Source organism: Sander lucioperca, chromosome 17 (genome assembly GCF_008315115.2).
Source record: "Sander lucioperca isolate FBNREF2018 chromosome 17, SLUC_FBN_1.2, whole genome shotgun sequence".
Classification (NCBI taxonomy): Eukaryota; Metazoa; Chordata; class Actinopteri; order Perciformes; family Percidae; genus Sander; species Sander lucioperca.
In genome coordinates this window covers 8,319,561-8,337,489 of record NC_050189.1, presented here as the reverse complement: position 1 = coordinate 8,337,489, position 17,929 = coordinate 8,319,561, and the positions used below count along the sequence as shown (strand labels likewise).

Sequence of the window (17,929 nt, the reverse complement as noted above, 5' to 3'; positions counted from 1 at the left end):
CAAATCTCACAATTTGAAACTGCCTCTGAAAACAGGCAAATCTCAACGAGCCGCCTAGTTGACGTCAAGTCGGCGGCTCCTCCTCATTTGACTGTAGTCTCTATCTTTGTCACGCCTAAACATTTACATAGGCCACTAGCTAACTGATCTGAAGTCAGTTAGTCTTCTAAATCTAGGTCGCGCAAATCTCAGACACTTTTTACATTGTTCGCCTTGCATTACTAAATTCACTTCTGAGACTTTTTTATGTGAGAAATCAACTATGTAGAGGTCAAATATGGGCCGTTTTACGAAAATTGATGGCTAATTGCAAATTTTGTCTGACTGCATGTGTGTCGCAGTTCAGCAGGAACTCAGCAGGCTACGTGACAGCGGCCGGTGCTGCCTCGCCGCCCGGCGTGTCCTACTTCATAGACTCCGGCTCGCTGTGAGCTAGCTGGATCTCCGTCACGAAGGGAAGCCCGCGGCGCTCCATACCCACGCAAAGTCACCGGTTCTGGGTTACTGGACTACAAAATGCCGAGGCCCTGATGGAGCTCCAGGGCCTGCAGCTAGCCGTGATTCATAGGATTGAAGGGACAGTAGCAGCTAACGAAATCCCTAATGCTCACAAAAATGCATTAAATTGAAATCGGACACCATAGTTAGCTTTATAAGACATTGGGGTACATGTTCTGTAAGTGGCATGACGAAATTCAAACTGTAAATATACGAAAGTTATGCCGAAAGTGTAGCAACGATTATTATTAAATGGGACACATAGCCTAGCTTGCAGCTCCGGAGCTCCGCGGAGCCCCGAGCCCCGGTCGTCCAGTAACCGAGAACCGGTGACTTTAACTGGGTATGGAGTTTGCCGCTTTCTCGTCAGACTGTGTGGAATAAATTTGCAATTAGCCATCAATTTTCGTAAAACGGCCCATATTTGAGCTTTATATAGTTGATTTCTTGCTTAAAAAAGTCTCAGAAGTGAATTTAATAACGAAATAGCCCGACAAACAATGTATAACTTTGCAGTGTCTGAAATATGAGACCTGCTGTCTCGTCTCCAATGTGTTTCTATGGGGTTCGCTCAAACCAATCAGCTCATCTAAATATTCATGAGCATACCATATTTGGAAGAAAAGCTCTTGTTCCAAATAGAGCCTTATTCACAGGGTAGTTAAGGGCCTAATAAAATAGCATTCGGGCAATTTTCAGCCCAACCAATGTTACATACTCTATTAGGAGACCTTAAGGAACAGTGTAAAATACCCTATATAATCACTCAATCACCCCTTTAAAACGGGAAGCTGCATTAGAACATTTGTTGGTGAAACGCATTGCTCAAGTTAAGGGCACGGCAAGTTCAAAGAAGGGCACCACTTTCCCAGACAAGTCAAAGCACTGGAACCAACAGTCCTGTAGTTGCAGGCCAATTTCTTTAACCTTAAGGATACTGCTACTCAGATCACATCAACATAATAGTCCATGAAGAACTTTAAACTTTTAGAAGTTCAATGTTTGAACATGAATCTGATCCAGACACAATCAAACTTATCTGAAAAAGAATGCTATAAATTATTTCCAATGTTTTTAACCCCCAATTTTGGGTTAGCATAAAAGGTACACATCCACGTGTCTGTGTGATCCTGGCACAACACTGAGATGCAGTCAAATAAGATTTATTGGAATATTGCTAAAAAATGGCCGTAGGCAGCTGTGCCGTCACGAGCGAAGAGGAGAAACAATTTTGCCAAAATGTTAGTGATGCAAGAAATACTTCAATCCTCTAATGCAATATTGTAATAGTGAATCCCATGCCATCAGAATGTGTTTTTAGTTATCTAATCAACATTTTAATAGGAACAATGGATCAAAACATTTTGTGTAATGTAAAGGGTTGCAATCTTAGTGTTCCCCTTAGTTCTATGGAGCATTTCAGCATTTAAGATCATTATTTTATTTGACCAGTACCAAAACAGCACACAGACAAAGTTAGCGACTAGCTGGTGAACATAGTGGAGCATTTGGCAGCTAAAGAGCCAGATATTCCCCTCAGGAGTTGGTGGAGACCAAAACAGAGATACAAGGAGAGTGAAAATTAGACTTATATTCATCAGATGGCCAGAAACAGCACTTTCAGTAAATGCTGATGTTGCTATGGCTATATAGATATATGGAACTAGCCAACTGTTTGCTAACAACTTCGAGATAACAACTTAGTCTATGTCGATGTTGTGTTTACAGTTTGTTTGCTGCCACCAATGGTCAGAGATGGCCAAATATATATTAGCATACATAAACTTAGGGTCTTATCCTGTTACAATAGACCTTTTTCAACAATCTTCAAAGTGAAAACTGCAAAACATCAAAGGGCTTAGAGCCAAAGGGGCGTAAGTGGCATTTTGGGCGAATAATATAAAATAAAATAAAGGTCTTGATGAGCTCTATCCAGTGGTGCCAAAAAGACCTATCTGAGATCAACCTGTATTGAATAAAGCAACAAAACAATAAAGACCTAACACAAAAGTGTGAGTAATGTTTGGAGCCAGAAGGGCGCAAGTCCACTTACGCCCTTCTGGCTCTGAAAAATACATGTAGGACCCACATTTTTGTTCAGCACCAGAAGGGCGTAAGTGTAGTTGGTGCCCTAAAACAGCATTCAAAATGGCTGACACAACTGCAGACATGGAACTGTCTGAGGCAGAAAAGATTTTGATGAATATTATGAAACAAACTGATGAATCCTATATTGAAGAAGTTGAAGATGAGTCAGAGTTGTTTTTGAATGCATTTCCTCACAAGAGTGATGACAGTAAGACATAATCATGCCTTGAGAGCCTTACCTTGTTAGCCTAGCATGGCTAACATTAATCTCATTGTTTTGGTCTGATTTGGCTAACTGTGCATGCTAATTAGCCTAGTGTTCTGACATAGAATATTCTTTTGAACTTTCTCATAATCTACTTAACATAGATTAACATATTTAACATAATCTTACCCTAGCCTTGAACTAATAGATTCAGGGCACTCATGTAGGATATTATATTAATAAATATTAATGTGTTAATCATTAAGGAACACAGCCACATGAGGTGAGGAAGAGAGATCAACTTGAGGGACACATGGAGACAGTACATGATGGAGGAAGTGAGTTCTGACTTGCATAGAAAATAAGTTTGAACATTCACCTTATCTAATCCTTACCCCGAATTATTAGTATAAGGGCATTCATGTAGGATATTAATAAATATTAATGATATAATTTAGGGACACGGCATGAGATGAGGGAGAGAGATGAGGAGATGGAAGAGAGAGAGGGACACATGGAGACAGCAGAAGATGGAGGAAGAGAGACAGATCATGCAATTGATAAGGGACACATGGAGACAGAAGAGGATCGAGGGACTGAGACAGTAGACGTGCTAGAATTTGTTCAGGAGGGAGGGGCTAACAGTGGCCAGGAAGAGGAGACAGAAGAAGATCGAGGGAGTGAGACAGTAGACATTGTGCTAGAAGTTGTTCAGAAGGGAGGGGCTAACAGTGGCCAGGGAGAGGAGACAGAAGAAGATCGAGGGAGTGAGACAGTAGACATTGTGCTAGAATTTGTTCAGGAGGGAGGGGCTAACAGTGGCCAGGAAGAGGAGACAGAAGAAGATCGAGGGAGTGAGACAGTAGACATTGTGCTAGAAGTTGTTCAGAAGGGAGGGGCTAACAGTGGCCAGGGAGAGGAGACAGAAGAAGATCGAGGGAGTGAGACAGTAGACATTGAGCCTGTTCAGGAGGGAGGGGTTGAAAGTGGCCAGGAAGAGGATGCCAACACACCACAAAGAGGAAGAAAAAGACATGTTGAAAATTGGAAAAGAAACCAACGTAAAAGGTTAAGAAATTCTGGCCAAAGCTACATTAATTCACATGGCATTCATGTTCCAGGAAGGAAGGTGAGGGAGAAGAACTGTGCCTCTTGTCGTTACAAATGCACTCAGAACTTCCCAGAGCCAGTGAGGGAAAGTATATTTCAACATTATTGGGAGATGGGAGATGCAGCAAGGCAGAAAGACTTCATTGTCAATCACGTTATCAAAAGAGGGAAAAGAAACAGTGAAAAAATCTCAAGAAGAACTCATTTGTTTGAGTATTATCTAACCTTTGAGGGAAGACAGATAAGTGTATGCAAAGACTTCTTTTTGAAGACCCTTGATGTGTCTGAGAGATTTGCGAGGTCTGCAGGCGGCCATCCGTCTATTGAATTAGGAATTTCCCCTCCAAGCAAGAAAGGGCAGCATGCACCTCAAAACAAAGTGCCTGAGAGTAGCAAAGACAAAATACGAGAGCATATCAAGTCTTTCCCAACACTTGAATCCCACTACTCCAGGAAAGATACAAACAAGCTCTACTTGGAAGGATCTCTGAATGTGCCAAGAATGTATGTGCTGTATAAAGAGAAATGCAAACAGGAGTGGAAGATTAAACCAGAAAAACAAAGTCTTTATAGAATGGTGTTTGACACTGAGTTCAATCTAGCTTTCCACACTCCAAAGAAAGACGCGTGCAAATACTGTGAATGGTACCAACATTTAGAAGACAGTGAGAAGGAAAGTCATAAGGATGACTTTGAGGCCCACCAGTTAAGAAAGAAACAGGCCAGAGAACATAAAGATAATGACAAAAAGAAAGCAAAGGAACAGGAGTCATACAAGGCTGTCACTTTTGACCTGGAGCAAGTGTTAACCACCCCCTGGAGCAACATTAGTATCCTGTTCTACTCACGCAAGTTAAGTACTTACAACCTCACTGTATATGAAATGGACAGTAAAGATGTTGAGTGTTACATGTGGCATGAGGGGGAAGGCGGCCGAGGATCATCAGAGATCAGCACTCGTACCTTTCACAACTTAATCCTGAAGTCAAACATGCAGCTCTTTATTCAGATACATGTGGTGGACAGAATAGAAATGCTGCCTTTAGCACAATGTGCCTGCATGCAGTAAGCACATTGCTCCTCTCCACTATTGACCTTAAGTACATGGAGTCTGGTCACAGCCAGATGGAGTGTGACAGCGTGCATGCTGCAGTGGAAACTCCGAGGAGAAAGGTTCCAATCTACTCCCCTGATGGTTACTACACCCTTGTGAGAGTGGCAAGAAAGAACAAACCATACACCGTACATGAACTTGGTCACAAGGACTTCCTGGACTTCAAGTCTTTCTCCAATCAAGTACTCAAAAACAAAGCCAAAGATGAGGAGGGAAAAGCAGTGCATTGGCAGAAGATTAAATGATTTCGCTACACAAAAGAAGAACCCAGAACAATCTTCTTCAAGTATGATTTCACCAACCCAACCTTCCATGAGCTGAAGGTGGCAAAGCAGGCAACCAGGGACACCAGAAGCACCCATTCCGTGTCCAAACCAAGTTCAATGTATGAAGGCCCTCCTAGGATCAGTGCATTAAAGAAGAAAGATCTACTCACCCTGTGCAGCAATGGGAGTATTCCTCACACATACACAGAGTTCTACAATGCTCTGACAGTGGACAGTGAGTAGAACTAAACAAACTAGTGAACAGAAAAGCAAATAAGACGCGACATGATTCTTTGGATGTGGTCAATGAATAGACTCACAGAGTAATTGAAATGGTTGAACAAAAAAGAAAAGTGAAATGAGTAAAAAGAACATGAGAGAACTGTCAATTGTACAGAGTATTTGAAAAAAAAGTGTGTTTAGCAAATTCAGTGACTTTTATTACAGTCTGTACTGTTCAGCAGATGCCCAGAATGGAAAAGTGAAATGAGAAAAAAAAATTAATGAATGAGTTAAATGAAAATTAATTATTTGTTCAAGTGTTATTCAAGTGTTAATTATTCAATCAATTCCCCTTTTGACCAATTATTTTCTGCATTGTTCAGCAGATATGCCCAATATGTTCATAGAAGACTTGGAAATGTTTGGTGCCAAAAAGGCGTAGCTGACGTTTTTGCCATATTTATTTGATTTTAAAATGTTTTAGAACATGTTCATTGTGTTAATATGCCATACATTTATTACTTAAATACTCATTCATGTAAGTATGCCTGTGGTTGCAATGTTTGTGTTTTGAGGTTAATAATACAGGTGATTGAAGTGTAGTCAAAATTTAGTTTTGTCTCTCCTGTAAAGTTTGTCAAAAGCCACTTACGCCCCTCTGGCTCCAAGCCCTTAAGCAAAGGTGCCTCGAGATTGTATTTTTGTAGCATAGTTGAGTGAAAATCCCTTTAAAAATACTTTTGACTTGTGCAAACTGTAAAAAAAAAAGTGTATTTATAGAGGATGTGTACTTGGTGTAATAACTCCAATAAAGTCCTCCCCATTTCCATGAAAAATCCTTACTATGGCAATGTATTGTGTTAATTTAGATATACTCTTTATATCTGGTGGATAAACATGGTTTCACTTACATAAAGGGTTAAAACATAAAATTTAGGTGGGTTTACCCTCCAAAAGAGATCAAGTACCTTTACTATTTATTTTCCATTATAGTATATAGAAACCCTCCTGCTATACATCCTCTGTGTGTCATCACACCTCCTCCCTCAGTCTCCCTCGCTTTCTGGCAGCCAACCACCTGACAACACAACAAGCATTTCTCCAGATGTGTGTGTGTGTGTGTGTGTGTGTGTGTGTGTGTGTGTGTGTGTGTGTGTGTGTGTGAGAGAGAGAGAGAGAGAGAGAGAGAGAGAGAGAGAGAGAGAGAGAGAGTGTCCTCTGACACCACAGCTGTCCACCCATCCCTGCAGCTTATCTGTGTGCACGTGTGACTGTGTGCATGTGCAAGTGCATGAGTGTGCCTGTCGGTGTCCCATGGTGAGAAAACATAATGTTGATCAGCAGTGGGAGTTAAAAGTTCAGCATTCCATGACATATTAGGTATCAGAGCCAAGGGACTATCACACACTGCAGCCAGGCCAACGTGTGTGTATTGTTCTCTGTTTGTGTGCATATGTGGCTCAAATTAACAGCTAGGTTTTGTGGAATTTAGCTCCAAAAATCTTTTAAAACAGCAGACCGTTTTAGAGATTTTTCTATATCTTTTTACCTGTAATTTTTTTTAATTTAAGCCTAAATATTAGAGAAGAGTTGATAGCCATGCTAGCAGGTCTGTGAGGTTTTGCGCCAAATGCTAAGATCAGCATGCTAAATGCTCACAATGGCAATACTGACATGCTGATATTAGGCAGGTTATATTTACTATGTTCATCGTCTTAGGCCCAGTTCAGACTGACTTACGCACTGCGTGAAAAATAATTAGAGTGAGACCAGACCAGTGGCGCAGTCGGGGTGCCAGCGCCAAAACTGTGGAATCCATGCAAAGGACCATTCCTGGTGGATTACTTTGTAACGTGCCTGCCCTAATTGCTATAGCCTGGTCCTACCAGACTCTCGTACATTTCATTTGTACAGAGAGTCAGGCCACTCTCCATTGACAAGTGTTAACTTCCTTGAAGGCGGGTACTCTGTTGAAGTTTAAACCTATTGGATCTGCCCAGAGCCACTCTGGATCTGCAGTAACCAATCGCTAACATTTGGTCGTGACGTATGTCAACAACAACTATCGGCTTAGCATCGCTAGCGTTAGCCAACTCCTTCACCACTAATAGAGCGAGCTGGAAAATCTAACTTTTCCCAAACCCCGTGGGGAGGAGGGCCACAACATCATGGCCACCAACAAAACTCAGCAAAGATGGGGCGACCTCTAGCTCACCCAGTAAGAGCGTGCGCCCCATGTAGGCTGAGGCCTTTGCAGTGGCCCGGGTTTGAATCCGACCTGCATTCTTGCTCTGGCTATAACTTCTGGATATTCGGCAGCGTTGCCACAACGGACCGAATGGGTTCGCTCGCATCTTTCTCCACCGCCATTACGGAACTAAAACTCAAACTAGCGCACAACCTCAACGTCATCGTTCTCAGCCACCCCCTCTGTTTGTTGATTGTACCGGTAAAGATTTGGCAGGAGAAAACCCAACAATATACCGCAAACCCAGACGGAGTACTGAAGGAAAATGAAAATTGAGCCAGGCTAATATTGCTACTGTTTAGCTTGTGATTGTCGCAAGAAAAGATCAAATATTTGCCAACGTGATAGGTTTCCAGAGTTGTAAAATCCTGTCTCTTATTATAAATCCTTGTGCAGTGTTTTGTGGTGAAGCCTTTAAATAACAAACAAGTAAAAATGTTGATCTGATAATGACGCTGGACAAAAAGTTAAGGGCTCACCAAAGTTCTTACAGTCATGAATGCATGTGTTAAATTTCGAAGGCAATCCATTTTACAGTTGTTGAGACATTTCACTTAAAACAACAAATGTGAACCTCATGGAGGTTCTAGAGGAAAAGTTAGAGGACCACCAAAGGCAGCAGGAATCATTGTCTTCTTCGGTTTTTAGAGGCATTCTTTGGACATGTACTGTATAGAGCGCATTCGGAATATGTGTCTCATTCAGGGTTTTTACCACAGTTTACACCCAATTTACGGCCTCTTGCCTGTTAACTGCTTATGGTCAGCTCTGTGCGTTTACTATGGTTGCTGTACACAAATCAACCAACCAACAGTTTGCAAGGCTGCAGACCTGATGAGAAGGAGAAACACAGCTACTTTTAAACAGCCTTTGACTCTTTTCCTGCTTCCAACGTTAGCTACATGATTGCTGGAGATAAACCAGACACGAGCCTATATAGTTTACGTTGCTGTGAGCTCAAGCCTACATTCACTTCTAAACAGAGGCAGAACATATTGTAATCTCTGAGATTATTCCTTCACAGTGCTGTGCAATGCGAGAAAATCTCCGAGCTGAACTGGGCAGACACAGCAGTTTTCATCAGACTCACCCTGGTTCGGGTTAATTAAGTCTACTGCTAACTTACAACACTAATAACATTACTGTCAAAAAATCGATACAGCATAGTATCGCAATATTTTCCGTGGCAATACTGTATCGATACACAGACGCCAAGTATCGATCTTTTATTGTATATGTGTTGATCAGTCTGCTTGACAATCCCATTTTGCAGCAATAAAAATGTATCTGAAATGTATCTTTTTAGATAAAACAGATGTTGACAAAGTTTTCTTTTGGGGACATAATTTGAAACTGGAAAAAATTTGAAGTTGGAAAAAAGGTAATAAATTGCAATATATCACAGAATATTGCAATATGTTTAAAATCGCAATAATATTGTATCGTGACATAAGTATCGTGATGATATCGTATCGTGAGGCCTCTGGTGATTCCCACCCCTAGTAGTAGGCTGCAGTGGAGTTGCATATTAAGTGGTTTGGGGTCCTTCTGTAAGTAATTTTGGGGTACAATTTGGTTTTGAAAAATTCTACAAGCAGCAATACCACAGGCCAAGCAACTTTCCAAACAGGCACATTTTCAACGGGCACTGTATTAGTTTAATAAAAGAAGAAACCTTTGGAAAGAAAAACAAGGGTTTTCTTTTATTTTTCTGCAGGATCACATCACTGTTTTATTTAAGCACTGTGGCTCCCTCTTCTCTCGGATTGGACTTCAGTAAGTAAGTGAGTATGAAAATTTGTTTCATTTGAGCCAGACTTCCCAAATGCCACTATTCAGTTCAGTCCAGGGGATGAATGAATCACTGAATCTATAAAGTTTTATAGGACAATTAAGGGGAAATAACCGAATAACTTCCAGGATTGCACTTGATTATAAACAGGCACTATTTACTTGTGGTGGGATACAAACTCATCAAACATCGATGATGCAATTTCATCCTTTGCCAGAGTTGTCTTCATAAAAGTTATATCATGATGGTGATATTTAAAAAAAACCGTAAAGGGCGTTAGGTTTCAGTCCATGAGTGAAAAGACAAGTGCAATTACATTTGTAATATTCAAAAATAAAGTCTTTATTCTCATTCATCATTGAAAAACTAAATCGAGTGGCCGGTTAGCTCAGTTGGTAGAGCAGGCACACATATGTAGAGGTTTATTCCTCAGCGCAGAAGGTCCAGGGTTCGAGTCGACCTGTGTCAGTTTCCTGCATGTCTTCCCCCCTCTCTCTCCCCTTTGATGTCTGAGCTGTCCTATCCATTAAAGGCAGAAATGCCCCCCAAAAAAACATCTTAAAAAAACAAAAACTTCAAGACAAACAAATCAAGTTATTAACAATGTACAAAGACAAATAAAGAACAATCTGACATGCATATTTATAGAAAAATAACTTTTGTTCCCAAATGGAAAACTGATTTAATTCCACGTCATTGACCTCATGCTCATGCTGATGATACTCAGCATGGCTCCTGTGATGCCATCTACAGGACATTTATGTGTATTGCAGAAGATACTCAGCATTGCTCCTGTGTTGCCATCTACAGGACATTTATGTGTATTGCAGTTGAATCTCAGTCCCAATTTCTTTCAGAACCATTAGTTTTCCTGCCAATGCACTTTTCCTCCATCTTGGCCTAAAACTATTACCTTAGGTTCATCATCCAGCACCTAAAATACACAGCTTCCAGGATCGACATCATTTCAAGTACCAGATTTTGTTTTAACTTTGAGTCAAACATCTTTTTGTTGGATTAATGGTCAGTTGCAATACATAGGTAATATTTAAAAATCAAACACTTCATCTGGATGAGCTTGAACTGAACTTTATTGAGCAATACACTCTGTCAAAAAATCTACTTCAGACCATTATGGAACAATATTATTGCAGTAAACCATACTTAGACTGCAGTGGCAGTCAGCCGGGAGGTGGGTGGATATCTGTGTGTGTGTGTGTGTGTGTGTGTGTGTGTGTGTGTGTGTGTGTGTGTGTGTGTGTGTGTGTGTGTGTGTGTGTCTACATGCTAGTAATCATAAATATGATCCCATTAACCACATTAAGATACCAATACTAGACAAGCATTTTAGCTTCATCAAGGGAGGAGGAGATGATGGTTTCAGCTAGTTGGTGGGCGAGTAGATGAAGATCGCTATCGGCTATCTGCTCTCTGTTTTTATTACTCAAGACCCAGCCAATAATGTCACATGAAAGAGCCTCCGCAAAAGCCTCCAGCTTGGCTCCATGGTGAGGTCCTACTTCAAAAGAGTCTCTTGCCAAATCATCTGTGGACAGCGAGTGCATCAGATGCTCCATTAACTCCACCTGGGAGTCGTTGGAAGTTCTGTCCATGTCGTCCTCTTTGTCCTTTGGGGTCGGCGGAGGAGGTGAAGGCAGGAAAACCTTTGCCAAGCCTCCTTTTAGCTTCCTTGCGAAACTGTGTCTGCTCCTCTCAAGCTCAGGGAGGAGAGGTGTGGTTGGAGGGGCGTCGGGGTAGTCAAGGGATCCCATGACGGGGAGCCCTGACTGGGACAGTGGTGGGTAACAGGGCTGGGTGTCTTTGGACGTCTGGATTTCTTTGCCTGGATCCATATCTGTGGATCTTTCGCTGTCGGATTCATTTATAAAAGCTGACTTTGTACTCTGGGAACCGTCGTGATCCTCGACGTTGTGACCTCCACACACTTCCCTCAGAGCAACGTCAACCACTGCTGAGGCTAACTCTTCAGCTAACGTCTCCTGGTTCTGATAAAATCTGGACAGCCGGCAGTCCACCTCAGGCGCCACCATTTCCATTTGGTTTATAAATGACTGGATTATGTTCTCGGCCATATTTTGGGCAAATTCCTCAAGAACCCCAATGTTTAGGTGGCTTCTCTTGAGGCCTTCTGGAGTGGGCTCTGACACCCTTGGATCTGCACTCGCTGCTTGCATCAGATCCTGTGAGGATAAAAGCAATAATCTTAGTAAAAGTGAAGGAAATATTGCCTTTCCTGGATCATCTTTACAAGCTTATGGTGAAGGCCAGTACAAGGCACAAGCCCAGAACAGAGTCCAAAGATGGAATGAACCACTGCCTCGTTCCTATAATTAGTTCTATTTTATTTTTCTATTAGAATATTGCTTGCCAACATGTTCAGTTAAAGCCAGGGAGGACATATCTTTCCCCTAAATGGTGCAGCATTTATCTTTTAGTCTCTGTTCTACAAATACTCCTACATTCCTCGCCTGTCTCAGCGAGAGAAGAAATTGATAAGCTGCAAATTGAAAGAGTGATAAACTACGAATATAAGAAACAGCAAAAGAGAAAGTAATCCAGACTGATGTAGAAATAGAGGAAGAAAACACAGGCCCAGACAGAACAAAAAGTCCCCTTCTGAAGCCTCAGATGGAAAGTAAGATTGAGGCCGCCACCACAGCCTGTCAACATGTGAGCTGTCAGCCAGCCAGGATGTGACAAGCAGGAAGGGCTGCCGTCCAAAGCAGGAACCTGACATTTTCTCTAAACTCTGTTCAAGTATCGGTATCTTTAGTTAATGGTGATAGAGTTGTGTTGGGTAATTGTATCTTCAAGTTGAGAAAACAGAAATGGAGCAAAGCAAATGTTCTGTTGTTAATCTCTGAAAACATCTGTATCCATTTCAATGCAATGCAGAAAAAAAAGCTTTGGACAGACACACAACTGTTGGAAAGGGTTTTGTTTCACTAAACTTGATTCAGCCAGCAGGAGTGTTGGTACTCACATCCAGTGAAACACTGACCCTACAAGTGTTATTAATATGAAACTTAAACTATCATTGCTCTCGAGGGCATTGATTCTCGAGGCTGTGTTGTATGTTTTTCTTTCTTTTACTACTGTTTTATTCTTATGAATAAAGCCATGACTGACTATTTTGCTCTATGATTTATGAAAGTTTTCCAAATTAGTTATTTTAAAGGTTAATAGTTAAAATTTTAGGAAACAAACTTATTCGCTTTAATGCTAAGTGTTAGATGAGAGGATCGATACCGCTCTTATATCAGAATGGTCAATAGCTTAGAGTGCACCAGTTAGCTTATCACAAAGAATGGAAACCAGGGGAAACAGCTAGCCCTAAAAAAACTAGCACCTCTAAAACTCACTTATTAACACGTTATATTGTGTTTATTTAAGTCGCACAAAAACTAAAGAGTAAAAACGACCAGATGTGGTTTTAAGGGGATTATGTGCCAGACTATTTCTTGGCTGTACAGACATGAGGTATTGATTATTTTAAACTTTTTTTCCCGTGAAATATCCCTGTTTTTAACTGTGTGTTATAAACAGACTGCAAAGTTAAATAATATTTTACGTGGCAAAACAGTCTGGGCAGCAGAGCCTACTGGTTCAACACATTTTCACTCCCATCGCATAAAATACTGACGCTTGGTCAGGTGCCTTTGGCATTGTTATTGAAGCTAAAAGTCTCCTTTAGCGTCATATCTAAATGCACTTTATCTAAAAGTGCTTAGTCGGGACTATTGGTGTCACTTTTGATGCAGTTAGGTTAAGGAAAAGCTTGTGGGTGGGTCTATAAAAGGTACGTTTCTGTGACACGCGGGACAAGAACGGGATAGTTGGGTTTAGGTAAAGAAGAACAGGACAAGAACGGGACAGTTGGATTTAGGAAAAGTAGAAAGCGACATTTGGGTTTAGGACATGTTTGAGCCATCCACCACCCCATCACCACCCCATCCTACGCGGAATTTCGGGCTTTCATACTACTCACTACCGTTGTCGCTCTTATACTACATCATCTTTGAGCGCCGCGTAACTGCTGCTCTGCCCGGTGCGTTCTACACACTGAAACCAGAATGATCCCTCTTTTTTATTTGATAGGAAATAAAATGCATATGGAACAATGGATATTTTATTGATATATTTCATTTCTGAAATCTTGTCATCTTAATCCAACTACAAGAAAGTAGGCGTGTTTTCCAAAACGTTGAATTATTTCTTCAAGCTTTTAAAATTATTCTCAAATTAGCTAAAAATGGTTTCAGTAAAAAGATAAACCTCAAAACATATTTATTTACATGTTTGAGATAATTAGGTTGTAGTAAAGTAACATAGTTTTATTTATTGCATTGTAAATTTTTTCACTTTAACATTTAGCTAGCTAGCTGTAGCATTAGCAGAAGTTGGCTATTATAATAGACGTTAGCACTTGCTAACAACATTTCTATCGTTGACCCTTTTGTCTTAAAGGTTGCTCAAGTTGCGAAACTTTGTCTACCTAGCGGACAAACGTGTTGTCATCAAATATGTTTAAAAACTACTGAAAATATGTATTTTCCCTCTTTTTAACCTTATCTAACTAACGTAATCTTATTGCACAGTTGCTAATTAGGTTGTATTTTAAGTTTTCTGATGAGACAGACTGTAAAAAAGTAATGTGAAACTGAACTTAACACCCTTAACAACTTCCTCATTTTCTTCTTTGGTTCTACTACAACTACTGTATTACTACTATTACTATTTTAGAAGGACTTTGATGAATCTGCTCATGGATTTCAGGGTTAGCATTTTATTTTATCTTCACATCAAAATTACGTTTATTTTGTAACCTGTCAAAGGATAATTGATTTATTTGATGTAAATTTTCCAAAAATGTTACTCAAATCAGGTTCAAAGTTGTTTTCTGAACATACTCCACGTGGTAACTGTCTTTTCCAAACGCACACATACTTTCTCTTTCCTCTATAAGCTCCTTCTTTATGCAGCCAATACGAATAACACTCTGAGCGACACCAGCGGTAACTTTACCAAACCACTGTCTCTTGGTGTGTGTGTTACAAACTTCAAACGATGTGTCACAGTATTATCCTGCTATTACTCACTCAGTGGACCACAGCCTGAGATGAATATGGACAGAGCCCAGAGAGAAGGACAAGATCGAGAATGAAGAACAGATGTGAAACAAATTACAGCTAAAACAAAGAATGTTTTCTCTTGGCAGTCTGACTTGGACTCTGGTAGACAAACTATTGTTTATGAGATGAGGATGCTACTTTAATTTGTGTTACACAACCCTGTGTAAACAAAGTCTGTTGCTTATGATGGTACTTACACACCTAAAGTCTCTTCTATCCAGACAAAGTTTCTACATGCTCACAATTACCAGCACAAAGGCCATTCAGTGCCTTGCAAAATGTTATTGGAAATGCAATTCCTCAGTCGACCTTGTATTAAAACTGGATTTAATAATAATGAAATAGAGATAGCCTTCTGCAAGGGAAGTAATTGGGGGGGGGTTTAGAATTCATTTTTGCTGATAAATTACTGAAAATATTTTCACAGTGTATCATCTTTTGTTTTCAATATTTCAATTGAACCTTTGTTAGCTCAAGAAAAACTAGACAGATAAGACCAGAGATTAAGCACTACAAAATAAGCTCTATGAAATAGATACAAACAAGAACATATTTTAATTGTCCCTGACCAAAAAGAGGGAACTAGACTTGCTTCAACTTATAGAACTTTGAGATTTATGAAGTATGGCAGGTGAAAAAAGCAACTGTGGATTTACTGTGATACCTGTTAAGACGCAGAAGGCATCTTAAGAGGCTGGATGAAGCCAAAAGTTACGTAAATGAACTACAAAATGAGAAAACAAGATACAGGAAACATCAGGCGGCTTATAGAAGGCTGGATAAAGCCAAAGGTTACGTAAATTAACTACAAAATGAGAAAACAAGATACAGGAAACATCAGGCAGCCTATAGACTGTCTGTAAACCAACTTACCAGTTGGTAACGGGGGCGATGGTTCGCTGTTTGATGTCTCTGGTGCAAATGAGTTTACAAGGAAATGATTTGACAGATGAGTTAACAAGTTTCACCCACTTCCTGTGTGTGTGTGTGTGTGTGTGTGTGTGTGTGTGTGTGTGTGTGTGTGTGTGTGTTTTGAGAGAGAAATAGTGTTTGTGTGTGATGTTATTTGCAGCAGTCTACCTCATTGACAACACGAACAAATGACAAATGCATACACATTATGTAATCCTGCATTGGGTTTATAGCAATGTATTAAATTATAATTGTTTGTTCTTGAGGTCAAAATGATGAAAAGATGGTTCATGACAGGAAGAGGAGGATGGAGATAAATGGCCGAGGAGGAGGAGATGATGCGGAGAAGGTACAATTTTTTGTTACTTTTGTGGTTTTACTGCAGTTTGTTGCACAACAGCCAGACAATACCAGAAACTGATCGTGTGTGTGTGTAATTTTCTGTGACGCATTAGGTCCATCACACCCTTTATTTAGTGTCCAAACCCCACCCAATGCAGATTTCTTAGCAGCTTCAACTAAACCCTAAATAATTATACAACTTTTCCTTTGCAGCTCTGATGGAGACGTATAGCAATCTGGATATGAACTGCACTCATGTGAAAGCATTTTTGTCTTGGATGAGGACATCAGGGAGGGGAGATGAAATAAAGCAGTGCTATGAGATGATTTCTCTCTGTAGACTACATTAGACGCCATATTGCAACTCGTGAACTGCAGGCCTTGAAGCTGAGTTATTAAGAGTGAATGTTTCTGGGCCATAGGACTTTTTGTTGAGCCTGTTCATTTTGTGCTGGAAGTGAAACCATAACCAAGGGGTGTGTCCATTTTGGAGTTTAATGAGACTTGATAGTGCATTTAAAGGGCGTATTCAGAATTGACATTTGACATTAATAGTGCTGTTCTGGTCGGTAGAGGATTAAAATCAATCTACGATGTATTTCGTTCTCTTAACAAGACACGTTAGGCCTCTATCCCCATTATTCAGACAGAGATCAATCTTCCAAACTTCTGGCAGCTGGATCCCGAACATGCCCTCTGGGTGCACAAATGTGCTATGAACCTCTATTATCCAACTGTTGCTGCAGTAACTCTGGGTTGTTCGGCCCCATAGGCCCTCTGTGTGCTGTTTCTGCTCCAATTCAGGAAATACAATCTGTGTGTCAGTGAGCTCATTGCTCAACATCATCATTTAAGATAGATTCTAAGGGTCAGGTCAGTCTTGTGTGGCTGCCTAAAGGGAAATCATTACATGGCAGACCTGCATTACACAAGCAAATAAAAAACAACTACACAATTTAAGAGAGAAGTACACCCTCTGACTTACTGTATTCTGCATTTTTTGCGAGAGCTTCATACCACATTCATATTATTTTAAGGAAAACAGTTATTGTCAAACCATCAGTGTTGGTTTAAATGGAACGATGCCTTGTGGACTTTTTACTTGAAATTACAAATTGGGTATGAATGTATTGAAATTGTGCATTGTGAGGGTTGTGAATGCAGGTAAAAAACATAATAGCAAATTAACAAATGTCATAAACAAGTTACATAAAAATCATAGTAACAGCAAATGCAGTCAAGTAAAATCACGTAATCTTGTAAAAATTGCTTTGACAAATACCTCAAGGTCAATTTGACACACACACACACACACACACACACACACACACACACACACACACACACACACACACACACACACACACACACACACACTCTCTCTCTCTCTCTCTCTCTTACTTCTATTATACTTCTTTACTACTAACTAACATCTGGTGCCTGTGTGTGCACAATCTGCAGATCTTATAGTTTTTTTGTACATATTTAAGATAAGATAGAGACATCAGTTCAATATTACAGCGGGCCTATATACAGTTTGTGATGTAGCTATAGTGAATTGAAATATGCATAAATAGTCTAATAAAGTTAGAAAAATATGTAAACACGCATATAAATATAGAGTATGAATGTAAAAAACGTGTTTGTGTTTAATCATGTGCACTACATCTTGGTGCCTGGTAGTGAGGAAAACATCAATAAAATCCCTACCGTTTAAACTGCTATTGGTTGTTAGGCTGTTTGAAAATCCTACATGCTCCTCCTCCAGGGTTCGTTGGATCGAGGAATCGAGGTGGGCGGGTGTTAAAACATCTTAAATTAGTTTGAATTGATTTTTCTTAACTTTCTTAATTAAATAACATAACAAAACAACACTATAACATAATAACGTTTTCGTATGTAATCAGTTATTTTTTAACGCTACTGCTTTGATAATCAATATTTGCACCGGGCGGAGCCGTTACTATGAAACCAACGCC

General features: G+C 40.2%; 1 protein-coding gene and 1 long non-coding RNA gene across 4 annotated transcripts in view; one reads left to right on the top strand and one right to left on the bottom strand.

The window, feature by feature from the left end:
- The window catches only part of LOC116053171, an 81,338-nt gene extending 65,064 nt beyond the window's left edge, over positions 1–16,274 (top strand). The window contains exons 2-3 of the long non-coding RNA XR_004105763.2: positions 15,875–15,957; positions 16,164–16,274. This is a non-coding gene — a long non-coding RNA (uncharacterized LOC116053171). The remainder of the gene's footprint in view (positions 1–15,874; positions 15,958–16,163) is intronic.
- Positions 10,617–17,893, bottom strand: si:dkey-171c9.3. 3 transcript variants are annotated; one of them, XM_035993688.1, is made up of 3 exons: positions 15,570–15,662; positions 10,854–11,744; positions 10,617–10,823 (listed from the first exon to the last, which is right to left on the bottom strand). In XM_035993688.1, exon 2 carries the CDS (start codon positions 11,736–11,738, stop codon positions 10,878–10,880), a length of 861 nt encoding a protein of 286 aa, XP_035849581.1. In that variant the 5' UTR covers positions 11,739–11,744; positions 15,570–15,662; the 3' UTR covers positions 10,617–10,823; positions 10,854–10,877. The 3 variants fall into 3 exon arrangements, with proteins under 3 accessions (XP_035849581.1, XP_035849582.1, XP_031159995.1); XM_035993689.1 differs by lacking the exon at positions 15,570–15,662 and adding an exon at positions 17,661–17,893 and having other exon boundaries at positions 10,617–11,744; XM_031304135.2 differs by having other exon boundaries at positions 10,617–11,744.
- Positions 17,894–17,929: the final 36 nt, after the last annotated feature.

What these genes read in the sequence shown, in the direction of transcription:
- si:dkey-171c9.3 (XM_035993689.1), bottom strand. Translation starts at nt 11,738, where the DNA reads ATGCAAGCAGCGAGTGCAGATCCAAGGGTGTCAGAGCCCACTCCAGAA.